This window comes from Oncorhynchus mykiss, chromosome 22 (genome assembly GCF_057628025.1).
Source record: "Oncorhynchus mykiss isolate SJ-2025 chromosome 22, ASM5762802v1, whole genome shotgun sequence".
Lineage (NCBI taxonomy): Eukaryota > Metazoa > Chordata > Actinopteri > Salmoniformes > Salmonidae > Oncorhynchus > Oncorhynchus mykiss.
This window is the reverse complement of record NC_143043.1, coordinates 29,776,425-29,798,562: the sequence shown is the minus strand read 5'-3', so window position 1 is coordinate 29,798,562 and position 22,138 is coordinate 29,776,425. Positions and strand designations below refer to the sequence as shown.

The 22,138-nt window shown below is 44.1% G+C and overlaps 1 protein-coding gene across 7 annotated transcripts in view; it reads left to right on the top strand.

The window, feature by feature from the left end:
* The window catches only part of LOC110502073 (unconventional myosin-XVI), a 236,116-nt gene that overhangs the window by 208,174 nt on the left and 5,804 nt on the right, over window positions 1–22,138 (top strand). For 4 of the 7 annotated variants that reach the window (XM_036958970.2, XM_036958966.2, XM_036958967.2 and 1 more), the window contains 4 exons: window positions 4,588–4,967; window positions 5,166–6,413; window positions 7,789–7,944; window positions 9,337–9,422. In XM_036958970.2, coding sequence (XP_036814865.1) covers window positions 4,588–4,967; window positions 5,166–6,413; window positions 7,789–7,944; window positions 9,337–9,422 — 1,870 coding nt within the window. Of the gene's footprint in view, window positions 1–4,587; window positions 4,968–5,165; window positions 6,414–7,788; window positions 7,945–9,336; window positions 9,423–12,218; window positions 12,343–22,138 lie in introns of all 7 variants that reach the window. The other 3 variants (XM_036958972.2, XM_090215802.1, XM_036958968.2) reach the window with 2 other exon arrangements.

Genomic DNA, 22,138 nt, shown 5'->3' with positions numbered 1-22,138 from the left:
TATTATTACTTTTTGTTTTTGTCTACTTGGTAAATATTTTCTTAACTCTTCTTGAACTACACTGTTGGTTAAGGGCTTGTAAGTAAGCATTTCACGATAAAGTCTACACCTGTTGTATTCGGCGCATGTGACAAATCAAGTTTGATTGGATTTTATTCCTGTATTCCTTCTGAATATGCTAATAAGACAGTGATAAGCCTCCAATTGGCCTGTCTGGTTGTGTTTGAAAATACAATTCTATTATTATACCTTTATTTCAACAAGGAACACAGACTGAGACCAAGGTCTCTATTACAGCTGGGCCCTGCGTATACATGTTTACACATACAGTTTAGGTACAATAATTAAGAAACTACACAAGACAAACAAAACGATCACAGATAACACAAAAGAATATAGCAGCAGATTGTTACATTTACACACAGGTTATTCCCCTAACAGGTTATTCCCCTAACAGGTTATTCCCCTAACAAGTTATTCCCCTAACAGGTTATTCCCCTAACAGGTTATTCTCCTAACAGCACAAGAACTTGCATTACCCAAAACAGTTACAAGCAATACAAAAAAAAATCCTCCAATAAATGTTTAAAATGGGCGACAGGGGGACAAGAGTCTCAAGTTTAAGTTTAGTCTGCAGACTATTCCATAGGCAAGGAGCGTAACAGGAAAAGGCAGCCATACCCAACTCTGTGGAAATCAGATGGGCCTCAAGTGTAATTCATATTTGAGACCTGGTTTTAGGAATTATAATTCTAATGTTGATGAGTGATGATAAATAAGAAGGTAGTTTTATATAAAGGGATTTTATATATTTTTTTATTTTTAGCGTTTAAACGGAGCCTGTTTATCTGCCTGTGGTATGAAAATAGATGAAAAGTGCTCAAAAGCAAATTCAGGATCAGGTATACACTTGATGGAGAAAAGGTACAAGTCATGGATAAACGCTTGGGGAGAAAAGTTTTTTAAATGTATCTTCCTAATAATACAGGGATCAGAATTATGCTGTCTAGTTTTTCTAATACAGGATATGGGAGAATGACCACAAAGGTCACTTGCAAACACACCTATGGGGGTTATTTGTGAGAATTATATCTAATAATGAAGATCTATCTATATTTTTCGCATTTAACCGAGTGGGGTTTGTGATTAGCTGGGTTAGATTAAGATCAAACCAAGTGTTCTTAAAGTTATCTGAGATAGGTATCAGCCAGTCCAGGTTAAAGTCACCTAAGACCAACAGTTCAGATGATATAAAATGTTTTAAAGGCTCAGCTATGATAATAGTTGCATCAACTAATACATGCAGGTTTTGTGTCATGGTCACATCTAAAACCAGGATTTCACGTTTTTCTGGGGTATAGTGATATTAAGAGCACATGCTACAAAAGTTGATTTCACATTGCCACCTTTTCTCTAAAAAATGTTGTAATTAGCGAAGTCCTTATCCATGATCGAATAATTTAACCAAGTCTGATAAAGCAAGAATGTCTGTGTTCGTGTCACGCATCCAGATATTGATAAATTCCATCTTTGACATTTATACTTCGCACATTTAAATGTAACAAACCCAGACATTTGTGTGACTTAAAAACAGCAGGGGTGTCGATATTTACCCTAACCAGGTCGTTATAAACTTCAGTGATGAACCTAGGGATAGTGGGTTAACTGCCTTAACTGCAGAACGACAGATTCTTACCTCGGGGATTCGATCTTGCAACCTTTTGGTTACTAGTCCAACACTCTAACCACTAGGCCACCTGCCGCCCGATAAAGACAACATTGACAGAGTTACAATAACTCTTTAGCCAGACCTGAAGTAATAGCAACCTACTGAATCTACCGTATCCACGTCTCATCGTGGGTATGGGCCCCGATATAATGTGACGTTTGTTTTGGTACTTCAGTTTTGCAACTTTGTCATTAAATCCCACGTGTACTATAACAGTATCTGTCTATGGATTTTAGTTGATGGCTTCAGGAAGTAGCGTAGTGATATCCTTTACTTTTGCACCCGGATAGCATAGGTTTCTAATCCCTGGCAAGGAGATGTTCCTTAACATTGAGCTTCCAATGATGAGCGCAGGTCAGATCCCCCCGCTACCGTATCTCCGATCAGCGACAGGAGCCGCAGAAATTGGCTGGTGTAGAAGCTACAGCATCTGTATGCCCTGAGGGGGTCAGTGGCTCAAAATGATTTGAGTGTTTAATATCACAACGCTGATAGAAAAAAACGGAACACTGGGGAGCGGGTCTCTTCCTCCACCTCAAATCAATCACACTACATTCACGCCTGCCAGGTGTAGAGCTGATATCATCCAACTTTTGGCTAGGTTCAAAGGCGGTAAGGTGGGGAAATGCTCAAGATCCATAAAAGTTCCGTTACGGTCGTCTCTTTGAAAAAAGGCATCGACAAATGCGGTTAAACGGGAGGCTTCCTTATTCAAAATGAAACGCTCTTCCAGATGTTTAATTTCCTCAAGTAAAGCAATGATCCTCTTCTTGGCAGCATTTATTTTGTGGCATTTGACACAGATTAAGTTTTCAAAAAAGTCCTTCACTGGGTTGACATGAACATGTCACGTACATTGCATTTAATGGCCTTAAGGAGTTTTCACTGCTTTGTGTGGAAGCAGGAGAACACCCTTTACTCAATTCAGCCATTTTGCTTACCAGAATGGGAATACTTATGTTAACCCCTCTTAAAACTTCTTATGGGCAGGTGGGACGGTAGCGTCCCACCTGGCCAACATCCGGTGAAATTGCAGAGCACCAAATTCAAAATACAGAAATACTCATAATAAACATTCATAAAATATACAAGTGTTATACATCGGTTTAAAGATTAACTTCTTGTTAATCCAGCCGCAGTGTCAGATTTCAAAAGGCTTTATGGCGAAAGCATACCATGCGATTATCTGAGGACAGCGCCCCGCTTACAAAAGCATACAAACATTTTCCAGCCAAGTAGATGAGGTAACAAAAGTCAGAAATAGCGATACAATTAATAATTTACCTTTGATGATCTTCATATGGTTGCACTAACAAGACTCCCTGTTACACAATAAATGTTTGTTTTGTTCCCCTCTTTATGTCCCAAAAACTCAGTTTTGTTGGCGCGTTTTGTTCAGTAATTCACTGGTTCCAAGGCGGTCAAAACATGCAGACAAATACATCCTAATAGTACCGGTAAAGTTTGTCGAAACATGTCAAACAATGTTTATAATTAATCCTCAGGTTGTCTATTGTCTAAATAATCAATAATATTTCAACCGGACAATAGCGTTTTCAATAGAAAGGAAAAACAACGAACGACGCTCTCGGTCACTCGCGCAAAGCAGCTCTGCATTCTTCCACTGTCCTCTGACCAAAAGGTATTTTTACTCATCGTTTTTCAAAATACAAGCCTGAAAGCATGTCTAAAGACTGTTGACATCTAGTGGAAGACATAGGAACTGCAATCTGGGCCCTAACCCATAACATAGTCAATAGGCATTCAACAACTCACGTAAAAAAAAAAAAAACACTTCCCGGATGGATTTTCCTCTGGTTTTTGCCTGCCTTATCAGTTCTGTTAAACTCACATACATTATTTCAACAGTTATAGAAACTTCAGAGTGTTTTCTATCCAATACTACCATGTATATGTATATCCTAGCTTCTGGGCCTGAGTAACAGGCAGTTTACTTTGGGCATGTTTGTCAAAATACTGCCCCCTACGCAAGAGAGGTTGATCCGCCCCTTTTTTCCCAAAAAATTTCGCCTAAAATGACTGCCTGTAGCTCAGGACCTGAAGCAAGGATATGCATATTCTTGATACTATTTGAAAGGAAACACTTAGAAGTTTGTGGAAACGTGAAATTAATGTAGGAGAATATAACACATTAGATCTGGTAAAAGATAAAACAAAGAAAAAAACATGCGTTATTTTGTATGTTTTTGTACCATCATATTTGAAATGCAAGAAAAAAGGCCATAATGTATTATTCCAGCCCAGGCGCTAATTGGATTTTGTCCACTAGATGGCCGCAGTGCATGTGCAAAGTTTTAGGCTGATCGAATGAACCATTGCATTTCTGTTCAAAACGTTGCTTCAAGACTTCCCAAATGTGCCTAATTGGTTTATTAACAACTTTTCAAGTTCATAACTGTGCACTCTACTCAAACAATAGCATGGCATTCTTTCACTGTAATAGTTACAGTAAATTGGACAATGCAATTAGATTAACAAGAATTTAAGCTTTCTGCCAATATCAGATATGTCTATGTCCTGGGAAATTGTATTATTACTTACAACCTCATGCTAATCGCATTAGCCTACGTTAGCTCAACCGTCCCGTGGGGGACCCACCGATCTGGATTTGTATTAGATGAAAAGTAATGATATTATGGTTGTCACTCTAGAGAAGAATTCAGTTTATTATGTTTGGTTGGAACCAGGATCAAACATCACCAGAAGGTGTGTTGGTCCATGGTGAGGGGAAGGAGAGAGAAATTGAGCAATAGAGGGAAAGAGAGGAATGGGGTTGAAAATTGTCAAATGTTCATTTATTTATCATGCGGATATTATTTCCTGCCCCCCTCCTATAGGGTTGTGGAGAAGAGCAGAAGAAACCAAGATGGCTCGGTTAGTGGGGGGAGCCGGACTATCCGCCACCTCCGCTCCAGCTCAGTGCCCATCCCCCTGGCTATGGAGAACTTGGTACATTACAGCCCTGGACCATCCATCAAAACAGCCCTGCAGCAGGTGGCCTATAACAACGAGGATGGGGGAGGAGGGGGAGGGCTGGCGTCGCCACGGAAACAGCCTCCCCCCAAACCCAAGCGGGACCCCAACACTCGTTTGAGTGCGTCGTACGAGGCGGTCAGTGCTGGACTGACCCTGGGACCCTCGAGAGAGAGTCCCACCCCCGAAGGCTGCGGGTCACCTGCAGGGAGCCCCCCAAAAACACAGCTGTCACCTACGGATGGTACACACAATTATGACAAACTTCTCAACTATCATTACCTCAGCCGCTATGTACCCCAAAACACTGCTGTCTCCCACGGATAGTGCATATATACACCACAACACCCCAACTATTATAACCTAAGCTTCTTTGAACCCCAAATCACAGCTGTCAGTGGTGGAACTGTTGTGAACTGCTTCTCGTCTTATCTCTCCCCAGCTCTGTCCAAGCCGCGGCCCCACAGTGATGACTACACAACCATGAGGAAGGTGCCTCCTCCCAAGCCCAAGAGGAGCCCAAACACCAAGCTCACGGGCTCCTATGAAGAGATCAACGCTGCCGGCATTAACCTCCTCCAGCTGCGCCCTGCCGACGTCAAACTGGCCCTGCTGTCCCGCGCTGGGGGACTGGGGGGGGTGATGCGGCACACAGCGTCTGTGGATGGCCCACAGGGGGTGACACTGAGCCTGCACCATGACCAGGATGAGGAGGATGTGTACATAGAGATGGTGGGGGCTCATGCCAGGAGTTACAGTCTGGGAGGCGGCCACCAGGACCCCCCCAACAGCCCCCAGCAGGGAGATGCCGAGGCCGTCTACGAGGAGATGAAGTACTTCCTGCCCGAGGAGGTGGGACTTCCGGTGGGAAACACGGTTGCCATGGCGACAGCTGCTGGGAAGTTGGAGGTGTTAGGGTTGATGTTAGGGTTGGGCTTGTCTCCCTCTCAGAGTGGGGAGGGAAAGAGGGCAGGGCTGGGGGGTCTAGCCACCACTATGGAGGCCCAAACATCCGCCACCGGAGGGGCCAGCAATATCCCTGCACCCTTCCCCAACCTGCTCCCACACCGCCCCCCTCTCCTGGTGTTCCCCCCCTCCCCCGTCACCTGCTCCCCTGCGTCTGATGAGTCGCCCCTCACCCCTTTGGAGGTGAAGAAGCTGCCTGTGTTTGAAACCAACCTGAACTACGCCGGCCCAGACAGCCCCCTCTCCCCCCAGTACTCCCGCCAGCGTGCTGACTCCTCCCCCTCTCTCTCCGTCCTCCTCCCAGACAAGCCCACTCCTCCTCTCACCCCTCCTCCTCCTCCCCCCAATGCCCTGCCTCCTCCCTACCGCCCCCCCTCCCACTTTCCTTTCCCCCCAGAGTCCAGCATCCTCTCCCTTACCCGGGCTGCTTCCGTCACGGGAGGTGGCAGCTCGGACTCTCCCAAACCCTCCTACTCCTCCTCCTCTTCCTCCTCCTCTCATAGGGCTGGAGGAGAGAAGCCCCCTCCCTACTCTCCGGCCAAGTCCACCCGTCCAGAGCCACGCCGTTCCCACTCCTGCTCCTCCTCGCCCCTGCTGTTCAACCCAGCCAACGGGAGACCCCTGACCAGCCCTCAGCCAGCCCTGGATGAGCTCAACACCCTGTTTAGCTCTGGACGCAGCCTGCTCAAGAAGACCACCACAGGACGCAAGATGAGGGAGGGAGGTGAGTCACAATGTATCACACACACACACCCTCAAGATCTTTCCATTGCTTCTCACACTTCTCCTGAGCTTAAAAGGTAGCTACATAACTTAGAGTGTATCCCAACAGTTATTTAACAGTGGGAAGCTCTCCCTGTCCCTCTCTCCTCTCTGGTGTCCTGGCGTTAACCTTTGTTTTTCATTAAAGATGCTCCTTCACTCAGATTTATGAGGCAGCATTGGGCCGACCATGACCACGCCTGGACACTGCCTCCATCGTAGGGGAGGGAGAGGGGAGAGGGGAGGTGGGCAGACCTCTCTATCTGATCCCTCACACATGGTCTCATACACATACATTGATCTGAATGGGGATGCCTGTTATAGTTATTTTTTCTCTGTGGTCACGTGATTACTTCCGGTAGTGGTCTACATTAGGGCCCTAACCCTTCGTCTGTCCAGTGAAACGCCTGGCGTCATGGAAAGAGTCTGCATGCCAGAGGAGGCTGGTAGTCAGGGTCTTGACCGCTGTGTTATTTTGAGGGGTGATGGCGGGGGGATCTGAGAACGGGAGATGCTGCTGGGCTTAACGGGACAGCCTGCTTCCGTTCCCTCCATGGCTCTAAACAGTTATCCGTGACACCCGATGCTCCGGAGTGGCCCGCGGATTAGGGGAAGTATCCCAGCCATGCCTGTGACGAGCAGCCTGCTCCTCCTGTGGGATACGGGAATGCTGCAGGAATGCCATGGGGAAAGGGCAGGTGGCAACAGGGCATTCCCCCAAAAATCTTCTGTCACAGGAAAAGCATTCCCTTTGATTTATGCACACACTCACACACAATTATACAAACACATACCACTCCTTAATTTACATTTTTACTCACTCACACACATAAAAAACCCTGTTCATATCTCTCACTCACTCACTCACTCACTCACTCACTCACTCACTCACTCACTCACTCACTCACTCACTCACTCACTCACTCACTGACTCCTGTTGAGTGGGAGAATTCTGATGGTTATATTTAGTCCTCTTGTGACCAGGAGTCAGGCATTCCTGATATGGGACGGCAGAATTCCCGTCACGCAACACATACAGACACACAACACACACACATTCTGTCTGAGAGGGTTCTCTGAGCTGGTGGGCCTGGTAAGGGGGCAGGTGATTCAGGATTATCGTCCCAGGATTCTTGGAAGCAGAAGGGGCATGGGCTATTGGGGGTCTTTTAGACAAGACTAGACTTACAGTTTAATATTAGACATTCAATTCAATGTATGGAAACAAACCTATGGCAGTAACATTGTAATGTGTGTGTGTGTGTGTGCGTGTGCGTGTGTGCGTGTGTGCGTGTGTGTGTGTGTGTGTGTGTGTGTTTGTGCGTGCCTCCTCCCAGGTTTCAACTCCAACATCAACCTGCCAGGTAGAGAGGAGCACCCAGGCTCCACCCCCACCTCCTCGTCTCCGCAGCTACAGGACAAGAACGCCAACAACCACACCCCCCCCTCCCCAAGCCCCACTCCCATTGAGAACGGCAACCGGCTGTCCAACGGTAAGAGCCAATGTTGGGGTCAGGTGAAGCGGTGAACGATAGGGGGTAAAGAGGTAGGAGGAGAAGAGAAGAGAGGAAACGATCCCAATGATTCCTTTGGTTCCTCCTCGTCTCTTCTCCTCTCTCCGTCATGATCACTGAGGGCTGATACCAATATGACTTCTGTCACCTACATTAGCCAGCAAGGTCACATCAGTGATCCCATAGGGACAAAAGGGGACACTTTAAGACTATTGGGACATGACCAACAGTCTTTTTCAGGATGTGTAGTAGCGTACTAAATCACATATATCTTACATTATTGCATATTGCTTCTATCACATATGGCCATATCAGGCCTCTCAGACTGGTGATAACCATGAAGAAGTGATGAGGAGAGGAATCTGTTAAAAACACTATTGGGATATGACCCGGGGAGTTGAGGGGTGTAGAAGGTAAGAGACCATTGACATACATTGGATATGATGAGTAGGAGGTCTAGGCCATTCTAGACACTAACTCTGGAGTTCTGAGTGTGATGAAGCCACCAGCCCACCTGGGGTCTGTAATAAAGGGAGGAGGGTGGTTGTTTATAAGAGACAATTGAGGGTCATATGATCACTGTGTTTAACCTTGAGAGAGAGAGAGAGAGAGAGAGACCTTTATGGTTGTGAGTTCTGGGGTCTGCTCACAACCAAGAATTCACAGAATGAGACATTGCACGCAGAATTCAGCCTACAAAAAATCACATTGTTATAACACTGTAGATATACATAATATGACATTTAAAATGTCTCTAATCCTTTGGAATTTATGTGTAATGTTTACTGTAAATGTTTTATTGTTTATTTCACTTTTGTTTATTATCTATTGAGTGAGTGAGTGAGTGAGTGAGTGAGTGAGTGAGTGAGTGAGTGAGTGAGTGAGTGAGTGAGTGAGTGAGTGAGAAAAGGCAGGAGGGAGAGGGGTGAAAGGAGAGGGTGAGAGGAGCGATAGAGTGGATTCCGGGACATGAAGAATGAAAGACAGACTGAGAGACAGACAGAGATGAAGGGAGGCGATAGATACAAGAGAATAGACAGGAAGTATTAAATGGGTTGACCCAGAAACTGAGAGTGATTCAGTATTACAATGCAAGTCTAGAGTGACAGAGTACTTTCCTCCCCTCCACTGTAAGGCTGTCCTACTCTGTTTATCCATCTCTCCACTTCTGTCTTTAAGTGGCTACACTGGCTGATATCTTTCCCGTGTGTGTGTGTGTGTGTGTGTGTGTGTGTGTGTGTGTGTGTGTGTGTGTGTGTGTGTGTGTGTGTGTGTGTGTGTGTGTGTGTGTGTGTGTGTGTGTGTGTGCGTGTGTGTGTGTGTGTGTGCTTTTCGTTTGTTTGTGTGTGTGTGTACTTGTTTTCTGTTCAGGGTCAATGGAAGATGAGGGTCACACAAAGTCAAACTCTTCCAGCTCATCGTCTCTGCACAGGCATATGGACAGCCATCACACTCAGGTAAATACACACACATACAGGCACAGACACTCTGTCGGTGAGACTGTGTTGGTGGTTCCAGTAGCCCTGGCCCTCAGTTGTGTTACCTTATTTAGACCAGGTTGCCTAACCTCTCTTAATCATCTTTTTAGAGTTGAATCTCTATGAATATGCTGGCATTACAGCACTGCCCTTTCATTGTGGAGAGTGAAACTGACCTGCCTGCCACAGACACACACACACACACACACAAGGATGTGTGTCAGGCCCGCTCGTCTGTTTTGGGTGTTGTTGTTTTTTCATTAAGACTAACAGTAGCAGTATTGAACTTTACTTTTCACTTGTGACGTGATCTTCCCCTAGTTCCCAAGACACTCAATGCTTGTGGTCTATGGTTACAGGACTGGATTTCATCCTCCCCCCCATCACACGGTCCCATGACTGCGTCATATAAGGCCGATCAAGGTCAAATGACCAAGTTGAAACCATGAAGCTCCTTGACACACACAGAGTTCATGTCAGTTGATAAACACACAAACACCCACGCACGCTTGCGCTGTGAGCCTTAATAATTAAAGTAGGGCATGAAATATTCACTGGGACAGAATCAATCCTACTGCGAGAGACGTTTGCAACACCAATAACACCTCGGCAGCAAAAGAGACACAACCCTACACCCTGACACCAGATCCTGAACTAACTCTCTTCTCTACCACCACAACTATCTCAAACCAGTTACTTAACACACACACACACACACACAACCCTACACCCTGACACCAGATCCTGAACTAACTCTCTTCTCTACCACCACAACTATCTCAAACCAGTTACTTAACACACACACACACACACACACACACACACACACACACACACACACACACACACAACCCTACACCCTGACACCAGATCCTGAACTAACTCTCTTCACTACCACCACAACTATCCCAAACCAGTTATCTTAACACACACACAACCACCATCTCCACAAACTAGTAGAGGATACATGTGTTTTTCCTGACAATGTAAACCTGACCAGGGCCCAGAGATTTTCAAAAACTCCTGGCTCCACATAACCCTAATCACCGTAATTGTCCTCTCTGACTGACTTCTCACATAGCCAAGGTCAAATCCATAGGCTGTTGTAGAGCAGGTCTCATCATGACAAGATTTCAATTTGATATAATGGACATGGGTTAAAACCGACCAATATTTCCTCTGGTTTACCCTGACATTATCTGTCCCCAACCTGTCCTCAACCTGTCCTCAACCTGTTCTCAACCTGTCCTCAACAGGAGATTCCAGGATGTAACCGCTCCCCATAATCCACATTGTTAAAACCCAGGGAAAATCATTCTTCATAATTATTGATTGGATCTGATAGGGATTCATAAGTGAGTTAAGATGAGGAGTGTGTAGCTACAGTAGGAAGCGAACAAGAACATTCCAATCGGCGGTCCAACCGGCTCAGGGGACAGTGTTCCCATGAGATTCCAGGGAATGCCGAGGAGGCACACCGACCTTCTAGCCATCGCGGATCCACTTTTCATTTTCCATTGGTTTTGTCTTGTCTTCCATCATACCTGGTTCCAATTCCATCAATTACATGTTGTGTATTTAACCCTTTGTTCCCCCCCATGTCCTTGTCGGTAATTGTTTGTTGTAGTGGTTATGCAACGGTATGCTGGTATTTACCGGGTTTTGTTTGACCCATTTCATGTAATTGTTCTGTTGACGGTGGTTTATGTTTGTTAAACGACACCGTTGTAAATCAGTTTTTGCTCTCCTGCGCCTGACTTCTCTGCCGCCAGTACGCACCTCACTACACTTAATGTGTAGTGTTAAAGATTGATGTTCCAGCACATTCTGTTAAAACAGCTGTTCAAACAATAACAAGGAAAAATCTCCCCACCCATGTTTTGGTAAAAGCTGAGGGATGAGCTGGAGAAATGCAACCACTCTATAATTCATGGACAGAGCTATGGATCCAAGGACTGACCATCCATGGTATCAAAATTATACTTTTAACCATGTTTGTTTACATTTCCTTTGTTTATAAACATCGGAGTAAAACAAGCTTATATTTGGGGTTCTGATGGGGTATGACAGTTGACCTAAGCTCATGAGACATTTATTTCCAAGTTACATTCTTCAAGAATCAATGGGTACATATCATTCAGTCCACAAATGGATGAAGGTATCAATGGGTACATATCATTCAGTCCACAAATGGATGAAGGTATCAATGGGTACATATCATTCAGTCCACAAATGGATGAAGGTATCAATGGGTACATATCATTCAGTCCACAAATGGATGAAGGTATCAATGGGTACATATCATTCAGTCCACAAATGGATGAAGCAACTGCAGATTGCCCCTTTAAGGACAGGCCTAGTTATTCTTACTCTGGCTCAGAACAGCTCCTGATAGAGTAGCACTCTCTAGACAGGTTCATTCTGGAAGTACTCTCTTTCACTCTTTAAGTTACTCTCTGGTGTCTCTAAACATGTGTTCTTTCCTTCTCTGAACTTTTAATGTCTCCCTTACATGGTATCATGTGGAATATGCCATGGTACGAATCCACTGAAGCATTCCATGACACCAGCATGTGATAGTCAAAGAACACAGTATGGATTCAGGGTATGTCAGGTGCCATGCAGTGCTTATTGATCTTACTGTATGTCCCCATTGAATCTTAACAGTAGTGTATTGGGGAATTCTGCTCTTTCTCTCTCTCTCTCTCTCTCTCTCTCTCACTCTCTCTCTCTCTCTCTCTCTCTCTCTCTCACTCTCTCTCCTCCATACTAAAGGATATGGCTGTCTTTCTCTCTTTATCTTCTTCCAGAGGGGTCATCTCAACTTCTCGCCCTTCGGTGCGGGGGCTGCACTCTAAGGCAGAGCGGGCGCGGGAGCACCCCTCACATTAGGGACGGGGTGAGTGTGGTTGACCGTATCATACTCTAGCTCGATGCTCTCCCTCCCTTCCACACTTCCTCTTCTTGTTCAATCCACTTCCTGTAACCTGACACCCTGCTCCTAGGAGAAGTTACCCCTAACCACAGATCTAGGATCAGATTGTCATCCCTGTAATCCTAAACTTAACCATTCGGAGGGGAAAACTGATCTTGGATCCGCGTGTATAAGAGGCAGCTTCATCCTACTCTCCTCCGCTCATCGCTCAGAAAGGAAACTGCAGCTCTGGGTTTGACTCTGTGCTCCACTCTCTGGTTTGACATTCAGCTAAGGGGTGGGGGGAGTGATCCCTAGTTAAAGCCCTAACCCTCAGTCACCTACTACAGGTTGTTCATCTGAATGGATTGGACAGGTATACGCAATATGGCTAAAACTCCACCAAGCCAATAGGAGGGTAAGCTAAAGCAATATCGGTATTGTTCATTCCATGAAATGTCTATGGGGGAGGGGGTAAGTTATTGCCTATGTTTTAGGCAATGAATTAGAGAAGGAAGTGTGTAGAGTCAGGTGGAAAGATGAGCTAGAGTCACACAGTTTGCAGTACAGAAGGGTGCAGAGAAGTGGCCCGTAGTGGGTAAAGTGTATAGGGTAAGTCAGGAAAGGGCAGTGAGAGAGTTAATGGTATACATACTCCTAGTTGGTGAGGTGGGGTTAGATTGTTAGGTGGTGGAGGGAAATGGCTAGCGTTAAGTAGAGTTTAGATGAGGTAGTTTGTCAGTGAGTGGTTCTCTCCTATGGAGCAGCTCAATGAGAGTTGGGGTGTAAACCAACCTGTCGTACGGCTCAGTGGAGTGACCCCGGGCTAACCTCAATATAAGTAGCTTAGGGAGCTGCCTCCACATAATCACAGCCTGGACAGGCCCCACTCAAAGACGGACATGTTTGGAGAACGTTAATCATATGTTTGGGTGCAGACCTTGGTTCTCAGCTTCTCTGTCAGACGTCCTTGGGTGAGGGATGCTCTTGGAGGTTGTCCTTGGACCACACACACGCATAAACACGCACACACGCACGTGCATGCCCACGCAGACGCGCGCACACACGCACATACGCGCGCACGCACACAGAGACAAACACACACAAGCACAGACAAACACACATACACTCATTCACAACAGTGTGCTAAAAGTGGGTGTATATTCATGTCCACATCTGTTATCTTCTCAAACAAAAGAGAGCTGCAGTTTTTTTACACTGTTTTTTTCTCTGCTCATCTACTGGCTTGTTTATGTTTATACTGAATTCATGGGGCCCGTCCCCTTTTCCTTCACAGTGGCATTCATCAATTCATTCATTTTCTTTGACTAGGATTGAAAAACAATAGTTGAAAGGATCGGCATAGATTATTTAATGAAGGACATTGCTTGTGATTGCTACATTGCTTCCATGTGATGGAGGTGATATGGAGGACCTTGATCTATATCTGCGTCTCTTTGATGACCCTTGATTTCTGGTTCAGTCAAGCAAAAATGTAAAAGTTTGCTGCAATTCACGCAAATGAGCGCCAAGATGGATGTAGGGCGACTATGGAAAAATGCATTGTGATTGAGAATTTAGTTATACTGTATATCTCAAAAGACAGCCTAGCATTGTTCCAGCGATCATGAAACATCCATAGTGAATCTCCATTCAACATTAAAATGTAACAGAGAATGGTACACCACAGTCCCATAGTTATAGATTAAAGTAACTCCTATATCCTCCATGAATATCCCTCAGGGCACCTGCTGTCTTTGTAACAACGCAACAAAAGATGCATTCAGCATTGCCCTGAAAAAGCCCTTCATTTTAAACCTTGGGAACTCATTATTCTTATGATAAGTTAACTGGTGTTGAAAAACTCAATAGGGACTGAAATGACTTCATCCTCCGCCCCCTATCTAATCAGGCCTGCCTCTCTCGATGGTTGGAACCCGGTCCCAGTTCCATTATGATGAGTTCATTGAAGAGGTGCGAAAGACTCCGCGACCCAGAATCACATTCTATTAGCCACATTCCAAACTGTGTTTATGTGGGATTAGTAGATCAGAAGAGCGGGGAAAGAGAAGGAGGGATGAATGGGGAAGAGAGGGAAGAGGGGGATGGATAGCTTTTAATTGGCAATGAACGGGTGGGCTTTAGTGCATGTAGACAGTGGTGCTCTGCACTGATCTCATAAGGAAACACATGATTGTTTGTTTGTTTTCTCCCATTGGTTAGTTCAGTAGAGTGACTGCTGAAGGACCCAATTGTGCCACAATGCCAGAGGGAGGCGAGAGAGGGATTAGGGGGAACCCAAAGGGTACTCTGGTTCTTCTCCTAAGGCATGGAAAGGGACAGAAACGAGGGGAGGAAGAATAGAGAGAGGGATAAAGAGAGTGATTGAAAGAGGTATGTAGAGGACGGGGCTGGGCGGAAAGGCATGAGAGCTTGTCTCCCCACATCCAATCCACTCAGGATAATCCCAGTCTTACATGAGAGTGTGTGTGCACAATGTGACATACGTGTTTGTGTCGTTTGTCTGTGTATGTTCGTGTGTATATGCAGGTCTGGTGTTGTTGACCTGTCGCACACAGAGCCTTCTCAGAATTGAAGCGTGCGTGTGATTTTGTCCTGCTGGGTTCCCTGAAATCTCTCTTTTTCCTTAAGCCATGCGTGTGGAGCAGGGAGGCCACACATCTAGGTCATTAGCGGTCACTCCTTCTTTCTCGTGCTTTGTCTCTTGTGTATATGTGTGTGTTATTTAGAGAGAATATCAGCAAGGTCCTTATCTTTTCCTTTATTGGGAGTATTACTCTGTGTGTGGGTCAGTGGCGGTCAGTGCCATTTATGATGAGGGAGGACAATTGTTTTTTTCATGAGCATGGCCTTATTTCTATTTTTGGATGACTTTAATGACTATTCCATTCTCCCAGTTCCCAGTTCAATGTAACATCGATAGGTTTAGGCTACTACATGATACTCAAATTTCCCTCATACCCATCTGAGTTTGCTACAGCCTAGCGGATGAATGAAAGTTTACAATGTAGGTGCGCACAGGTCTAGAGAAAATGTTGAGATAACAGACAGTGACACATGGACAGACTGTGACACATTCAATACCGCCTTGCACACTCTTGCCTGCATCTAGCTTATCTAGGGTGTAATCATTAGTCCAACAGTTGTAAACAAGAGTTTCTATTGGACAAATTCAGGTGTTTTTTATCCCCGTGTCATTTGTTTCCGTTTAAGAAACGTTTTGCTCCAGAATCAGTGGAATGAATCAAGCATAAACACAGTTCACTTTCATAAGCAGCAACATTGTATTCCTTCTCTCCTCTATGCACTCTCTTCCTCTTACCTTCTCCCTTTGTTTGTGGACTTCAATGAACAACACATCAGCTGTATGTGACCAGGCGAAAAAACCTTTCCAAGCCAAACCATGTCATAACTGCTACACACAGCCTACATAGTTGTCCACATATTACAGTAGCTAAAGTAAAATCCTAGTCAACATAGCTAATAGAACTAATGCGTTAGTAAACCCCCTACAATCCTGCAGTAACGTTAGTCAGTAAGCAATACATTAATAAAACCAAAAGCTTTACCTTGACTTGGAAGAGTTCCAGTCCAGTGTTGTGTTGGACAGTCGTAGCCAGTAAGCTAACATAGCATCCCTCTGTTTGAGCCGAGTGTTTGTGTAGACTAAACTAGCCAGCTGCATTTGCTAGCTAAGTAAGTGAAACTGAAAGTGAAAAAAATATGACATCTCTCACTCTTTGTTCTCCTTAATTTTTGAAGAAATTAATATGTTGAAAATAACTATTTTCTTTCTCTCTCTTTGAGTCACCACATTTTACCACATTTTTTTCACCACATTTTATGCACTGCAGTGCTAGCTAGCTGTAGTTTATGCTTTTAGTACTAGATTTATTCTCTGATCCTTTGATTGGGTGTCAATTCCTGCTACAAGAGCTCTGATAGGTTGGAGGACATCCTCCGGATGTTGTCATAATTACCATGTAAGTCTATGGAACGGATTCTTGAGTGGCGCCAGCGGCCTAAGGCACTGATCAGTGCTAGAGTCGTCACTACAGATCCAGGTTCGATCCCGGGCAGTGTCGCAGCCGACCGCGACCGGAAGACCCATGAGGCGGCGCACAATTGGCTCAGTGTCCTCAGGGTTAGGGGAGGGTTTGGCCGGCTGGGATGTCCTTGTCCCATCATGCTCTTGGACTCCTTGTGTGAGCTGGGCGCATGCACGCTGACTTCGGTTGTCAACCTTACTGTGTTTCCTCCGACTCATTGGTGCGGCTGGCTTCCGGGTTAATCGAGCAGTGTGTTAAGAAGCAGTGCGGCTTGGTGGGTCGTGTTTCGTAGGACGCATGCCTCTCGACCTTCGCCTCTCCCGAGTCCGCACGGGAGTTGCAGTGATGGTTCAAGACTGTGATTGCCAATTGGATATCATGAAATTGGGGAATTAAAAAAAATTATAATAATAACTATGAAACGGGCTGACAACCAAGAGCCTCCAATGTTTTGTATTGAAGTCAATGTACCAAGAGGGGGACGGAAGATAGCTGGCCTCCGGCTACACTACCGTTGCTACCCTACAGAGTGCTGTTGAGGCTACTGGAGACCGTCATTGCAAAACAGTGTGTTTTAATCAATTATTTGGTAGACGTGAAAATATTTAGTAATGTTTTATCTAAAAAGGCAAACTTTTTCAATGTTTTTTTATTTTTATTCACTTAGGAGGATGGTCCTCCCCTTCCCCCACTGGTGTGGGTGGGTACATGTCCCGCCTGTGGACTATAGATTTGAATCCAGACACATTTTGCGCATAGCTGTATTTATGTTATTTTGTCTCTGTCGTGTAATGCTTTGAACATAGCAGTATAGTATACAGTTGAAGTAGGACGTTTACATACACTTAGGTTTGAGTCATTAAAACTCGTTTTCAACCACTCCACAAATTTCTTGTTAACAAACTATAGTTTTGGCAAGTCTGTTAGGACATCTACTTCGTGCATGACACAAGTAATTTTTCCAACAATTGTTTACAGACAGATTATTTCACTTTTAAGTCACTGTATCAATATTCCAGTGGGTCAGAAGATTACATTACGTTAACTGTGCCTTTAAACAGCTTGGAAAATTAAAGAAAATTATGTCATGGCTTTAGAAGCTTCTGATAGGCCAATTGACATTATTTGAGTCAATTGGAGGTTTACCTGTGGATGTATTTCAAAGCCTACCTTCAAACTCTGTGCCTCTTTGCTTGACATCATGGGAAAATCAAAATAAGTCAGCCAAGACCACAGAGACCTCCACAAGTCTGGTTCATCCTTTGGAGCAATTTCAAAACGCCTGAAGGTACCATGTTCATCAAACAATAGTACACAACTATAAACACCATGGGACCACGCAGCCGTCAATCCGCTCAGGAAGGAGACGTGTTCTGTCTCCTAAAGATTAACGTACTTTGGTGCGAAATGTGCAAACCAATTCCAGAACAACAGCAAAGGACCCTGTGAAGATGCTGGAGGAAACACGTACAAAAGTATCTATATCCACAGTTAAATGAGTCGTATATTGACATAACCTTAAAGGACGCTCAGCAAGGAAAACAGCCATAAAGAGGCCAGACTACGGTTTGCAACTGCACATGGGGACAAAGATCGTACTTTTTGGAGAAATGTCCTCTGGTCTGATGAATCAAAAATAGAACTGTTTGGTCATAATGACCATTGTTATGTTTAGAGGAAAAAGGGGGAGGCTTGCAAGCCAAAGAACAGCATCCCAACCGTGAAGCATTGAGGTGGCAGCATCATGTTGTGGGGTGCTTTGCTGCAGGAGGAACTGGTGCACTTCACAAAATAGATGGCATCATGAAGGAGGAAAAGTATGTGGATATATTGAAGCAACATCTCAAGACATCAGTCAGGAAGTTAAAGCTTGGTCGCAAATGGGTCCTCCAAATGGACAATGACCCCAAGCGTACTTCCAAAGTTGTGGCAAAATGGCTTAAGGACAACAAAGTCAAGATGTTGGAGTGGTTGTCACAGAGCCCTGACCTCAAACCTGTAGAACATCACCCAACTTATCGTGGGAAGCTTGTGGAAGGCTACACAAAACGTTTGACCCAAGTTAAACAATGTAAAGGCAATGCTATCAAATACTAATTGAGTGTATGTAAACTTCTGATCCACTGGGAAGGTAATGAAAAAAATAAATGCTGAATTAAATCATTCTCTCTACTATTATTCTGACATTTCAAATTCTTAAAATAAAGTGGAGATCCTACCTGACATTAGACAGGGAATTTTTCGAATATTAAATGTCAGGGATGGTGAAAAACTGAGTTTAAATGTATTTGGCTAAGGTGTACAGTCGTGGCCAAAAGTTTTGAGAATGACACAAATATACATTTTCACAAAGTCTGCTGCCTCAGTGTCTTTATATATTTTTGTCAGATGTTACTATGGAATACTGAAGTACAATTACAAGCATTGTATAAGTGTCAACGGCTTTTATTGACAATTACATGAATTTGATGTAAAGAGTTCATATTTGCAGTGTTGACCCTTCTTTTTCAAGACCTCTGCAATCTGCCCTGGTATGCTGTCAATTAACTTCTGGGCCACATCCTGACTGATGGCAGCCCATTCCTGCATAATCAATGCTTGGAGTTTGTCAGAATTTGTGGGTTTTTGTTTGTCCACCTGCATCTTGAGGATTGACCACAATTTCTCAATAGGATTAAGATCTGGGGAGTTTCCTGGCCATGGACCCAAAATATCAATGTTTTGTTCCCCGAGCCACTTAGTTATGGCAAGGTGCTCCATCATGCTGGAAAAGGCATTGTTCGGCATTGTTCGTCACCAAACTGTTCCTGGATGGTTGGGAGAAGTTGTCTAGGAGGATGTGTTGGTGCCATTCTTTATTCATGGCTGTTTAGGCAGAATTGTGAATGAGCCCACTCCCTTGGCTGAGAAGCAACCCCATACACGAATGGTCTCAGGATGCTTTACTGTTGGCATGACACAGGACTGTTGGTAGCGCTCACCTTGTCTTCTCCAGACAAGCTTTTTTCCAGATGCCCCAAACAATAAGAAATCAATTCATCAGAGAAAATGACTTTACCCCAGTCCTCAGCAGTCCAATCCCTGTACCTTTTGCAGAATATCAGCCTGTCCCTGATGTTTTTCCTGGAGAAAAGTGGCTTATTTTCTGCCCTTCTTGACACCAGGCCATCCCCCAAAAGTCTTCACCTCATTGTGCGTGCAGATGCACTCACACCTGCCTGCTGCCATTCCTGGTGGTACCCCGATCCAGCAGCTGAATCAACTTTAGGAAACGGTCCTGGCACTTGCTGGATTTTCTTGGGCAACCTTAAGCCTTCTTCACAACAATTGAACCGCTCTCCTTGAAGTTCTTGATGATCCGATAAATGGTTGATTTAGGTGCAATCTTACTGACAGCATTATCCTTGCCTGTGAAGCCCTTTTTGTTCAAAGCAATGATGACAGCACGTGTTTCCTTGCAGGTAACCATTATTAACAGAGGAAGAACAATGATTCCGATCACCACCTTCATTTTGAAGCTTCCAGTCATTTATTCAAACTCAATCAGCATGACAGAGTGATCTCCAGCCTTGTCCTCGTCAACACCCACACCTGTGTTAACGAGAGAATCACTGACATGATGTCAGCTGGTCCCTTTGTGGCAGGGCTGAAATGCAATGGACATGTTTTGGGAGAATTCATTTGCATGGCAAAGAGGGACTTTGCAATAAATTGCAAATCGTCTGATCACTCTTCATAACATTCTGGAGTATATGCAAATTGCCATCATACAAACTGAGGCAGCAGACTTTGTGAAAATTAATATATGTGTCATTCTCAAAACCTTTGGCCACGACTGCATGTAAACTTCTGACTTCAACTGTAGATCAGGGGTACTCAACTCTTACCTTACGAGGTCCGGAGCCTGCTGGTTTTCTGTTCTGCCTGATACTTATTTGCACACACCTGGTGTCCCAGGTCTAAAACAGTCCTTAATTAGAGGGGAACAATTAAAAAATGCAGTGGAACTGGCTTTGAGGTCCAGAGTTGAGTTTGTTGGATTTAGATACAGATATATACGGTATAGCAAATACACATCAAGGATTGTTTATTTTTTATAAAATGCAATAAACTGGATTGATGTCATTGTTTCATTCTAACATCAGATTATTCAAATATGTCATACAAATCTCCAAACTTCTTTTTGTTTTGTTTTATAGCACTATATAATGCTTCAGGGCTAATTTTGATAACATGTTGGTATGTTTTTCTAGATTCATAACATGAAACATCATTCATAAAGCAAGTATCCCTTAGTTCTAGCACAGGAAATACTTCAATAGTTTAAGCGTATGTTGCAGGACAGTGATCGAAATATTTATTGATCGTAGGGGTGTTAGCAATCAGTGACAGAGTTGACCTGCCTCTGATTGAGTTGACAACTGATACTCAAAACTGATTTTTGCCTCTAGAAATATGTTTATTATAAACATTTGGAAAATGTGGAAAATTATTCATTTAAAAATCCCCAATAAGAATAACCATTCTATCAGATTTTACAGCACTCTGACGGAGTTGATGTTAGACTAAATCTTACAGAGTTGACAAATTAGTATCAATTTAGTTTTTTCTCAGTTGCTTTATGACTCTAAAACCTAATTAAATGTAACATAGCTGAACCGTAAATCATATTCTATCTTAATCTATAAGGATGATTGGAGTTGACAGATTATGGTTGTGATATAGAGATAAAATGAGAGAGTGTGTGTGTGTTCGTGTTATTGCAGTCATGTGTGCGTGTCTGTCTGAGTGTATGGGTGTGTGTTCAATTTAACATGTTTGTATGTGTGCTTGTCAGTTGTGGCAATTGATCGTTTGTCTCATTTGAAAAACTAAATTACTTAATATTCTATCAATAGAGGAATGAGTTGTCTGTCTGTCTGTCTGTCTGTCTGTCTGTCTGTCTGTCTGTCTGTCTGTCTGTCTGTAGGGGAAATTAATTGCATCATCTTTACCATGGCTACTGTAACATCAGACTACCAGATGTGGTTGATGTCACTCATTAAGGAGTAGAGAGAGTCATAGAATCACAATCCATCACTGTGGACTAATGAATGTGTCTTTGTGAATAGCATAATGTCATTGGGTTTGTTTGTCTGTTCATGTGTCTCCATGCATCTCTATCTTGGTATTCCAATGTTTGCTTTGTCAACTGTGATACTCTACTTCGGTGCGTTTAATATCCATTTTTATAGTTTACTCTGTTTGCTACTACTAGTCATCTCTCTCACTCTCCTCCTGCTGCTGCATGCCGCTTACCACACCAAGCCCTGCCCCCTCTCACTCAAGGAGAGAGCAGTTGCTTGATCACTGAGTCACAAGCACTTTCTTGCCGTTCACTCTCCATGGTCAGATGAATGTTTTTAATGTATTTTTTATTTTACCTTTATTTAACTAGACAATTCAGTTAAGAACAAATTCTTATTTTCAATGACGGCCTAGGAACAGTGGGTTAACTGCCTGTTCAGGGGCAGAACGACAGATTTGTACCTTGTCAACTCAGGGGTTTGAACTTGCAACCTTCCGGTTACTAGTCCAACACTCCTACCACTAGGCTACCCTGCCGCCTCGATGTAACAATGCTGCGTTCCACAAGCGTTCTATTCACTATTCGTTTGTGTGTCTTACTGTCTGCAAACTACTATCTGAGTTTGTCTTTTCTTAGCAAGGTG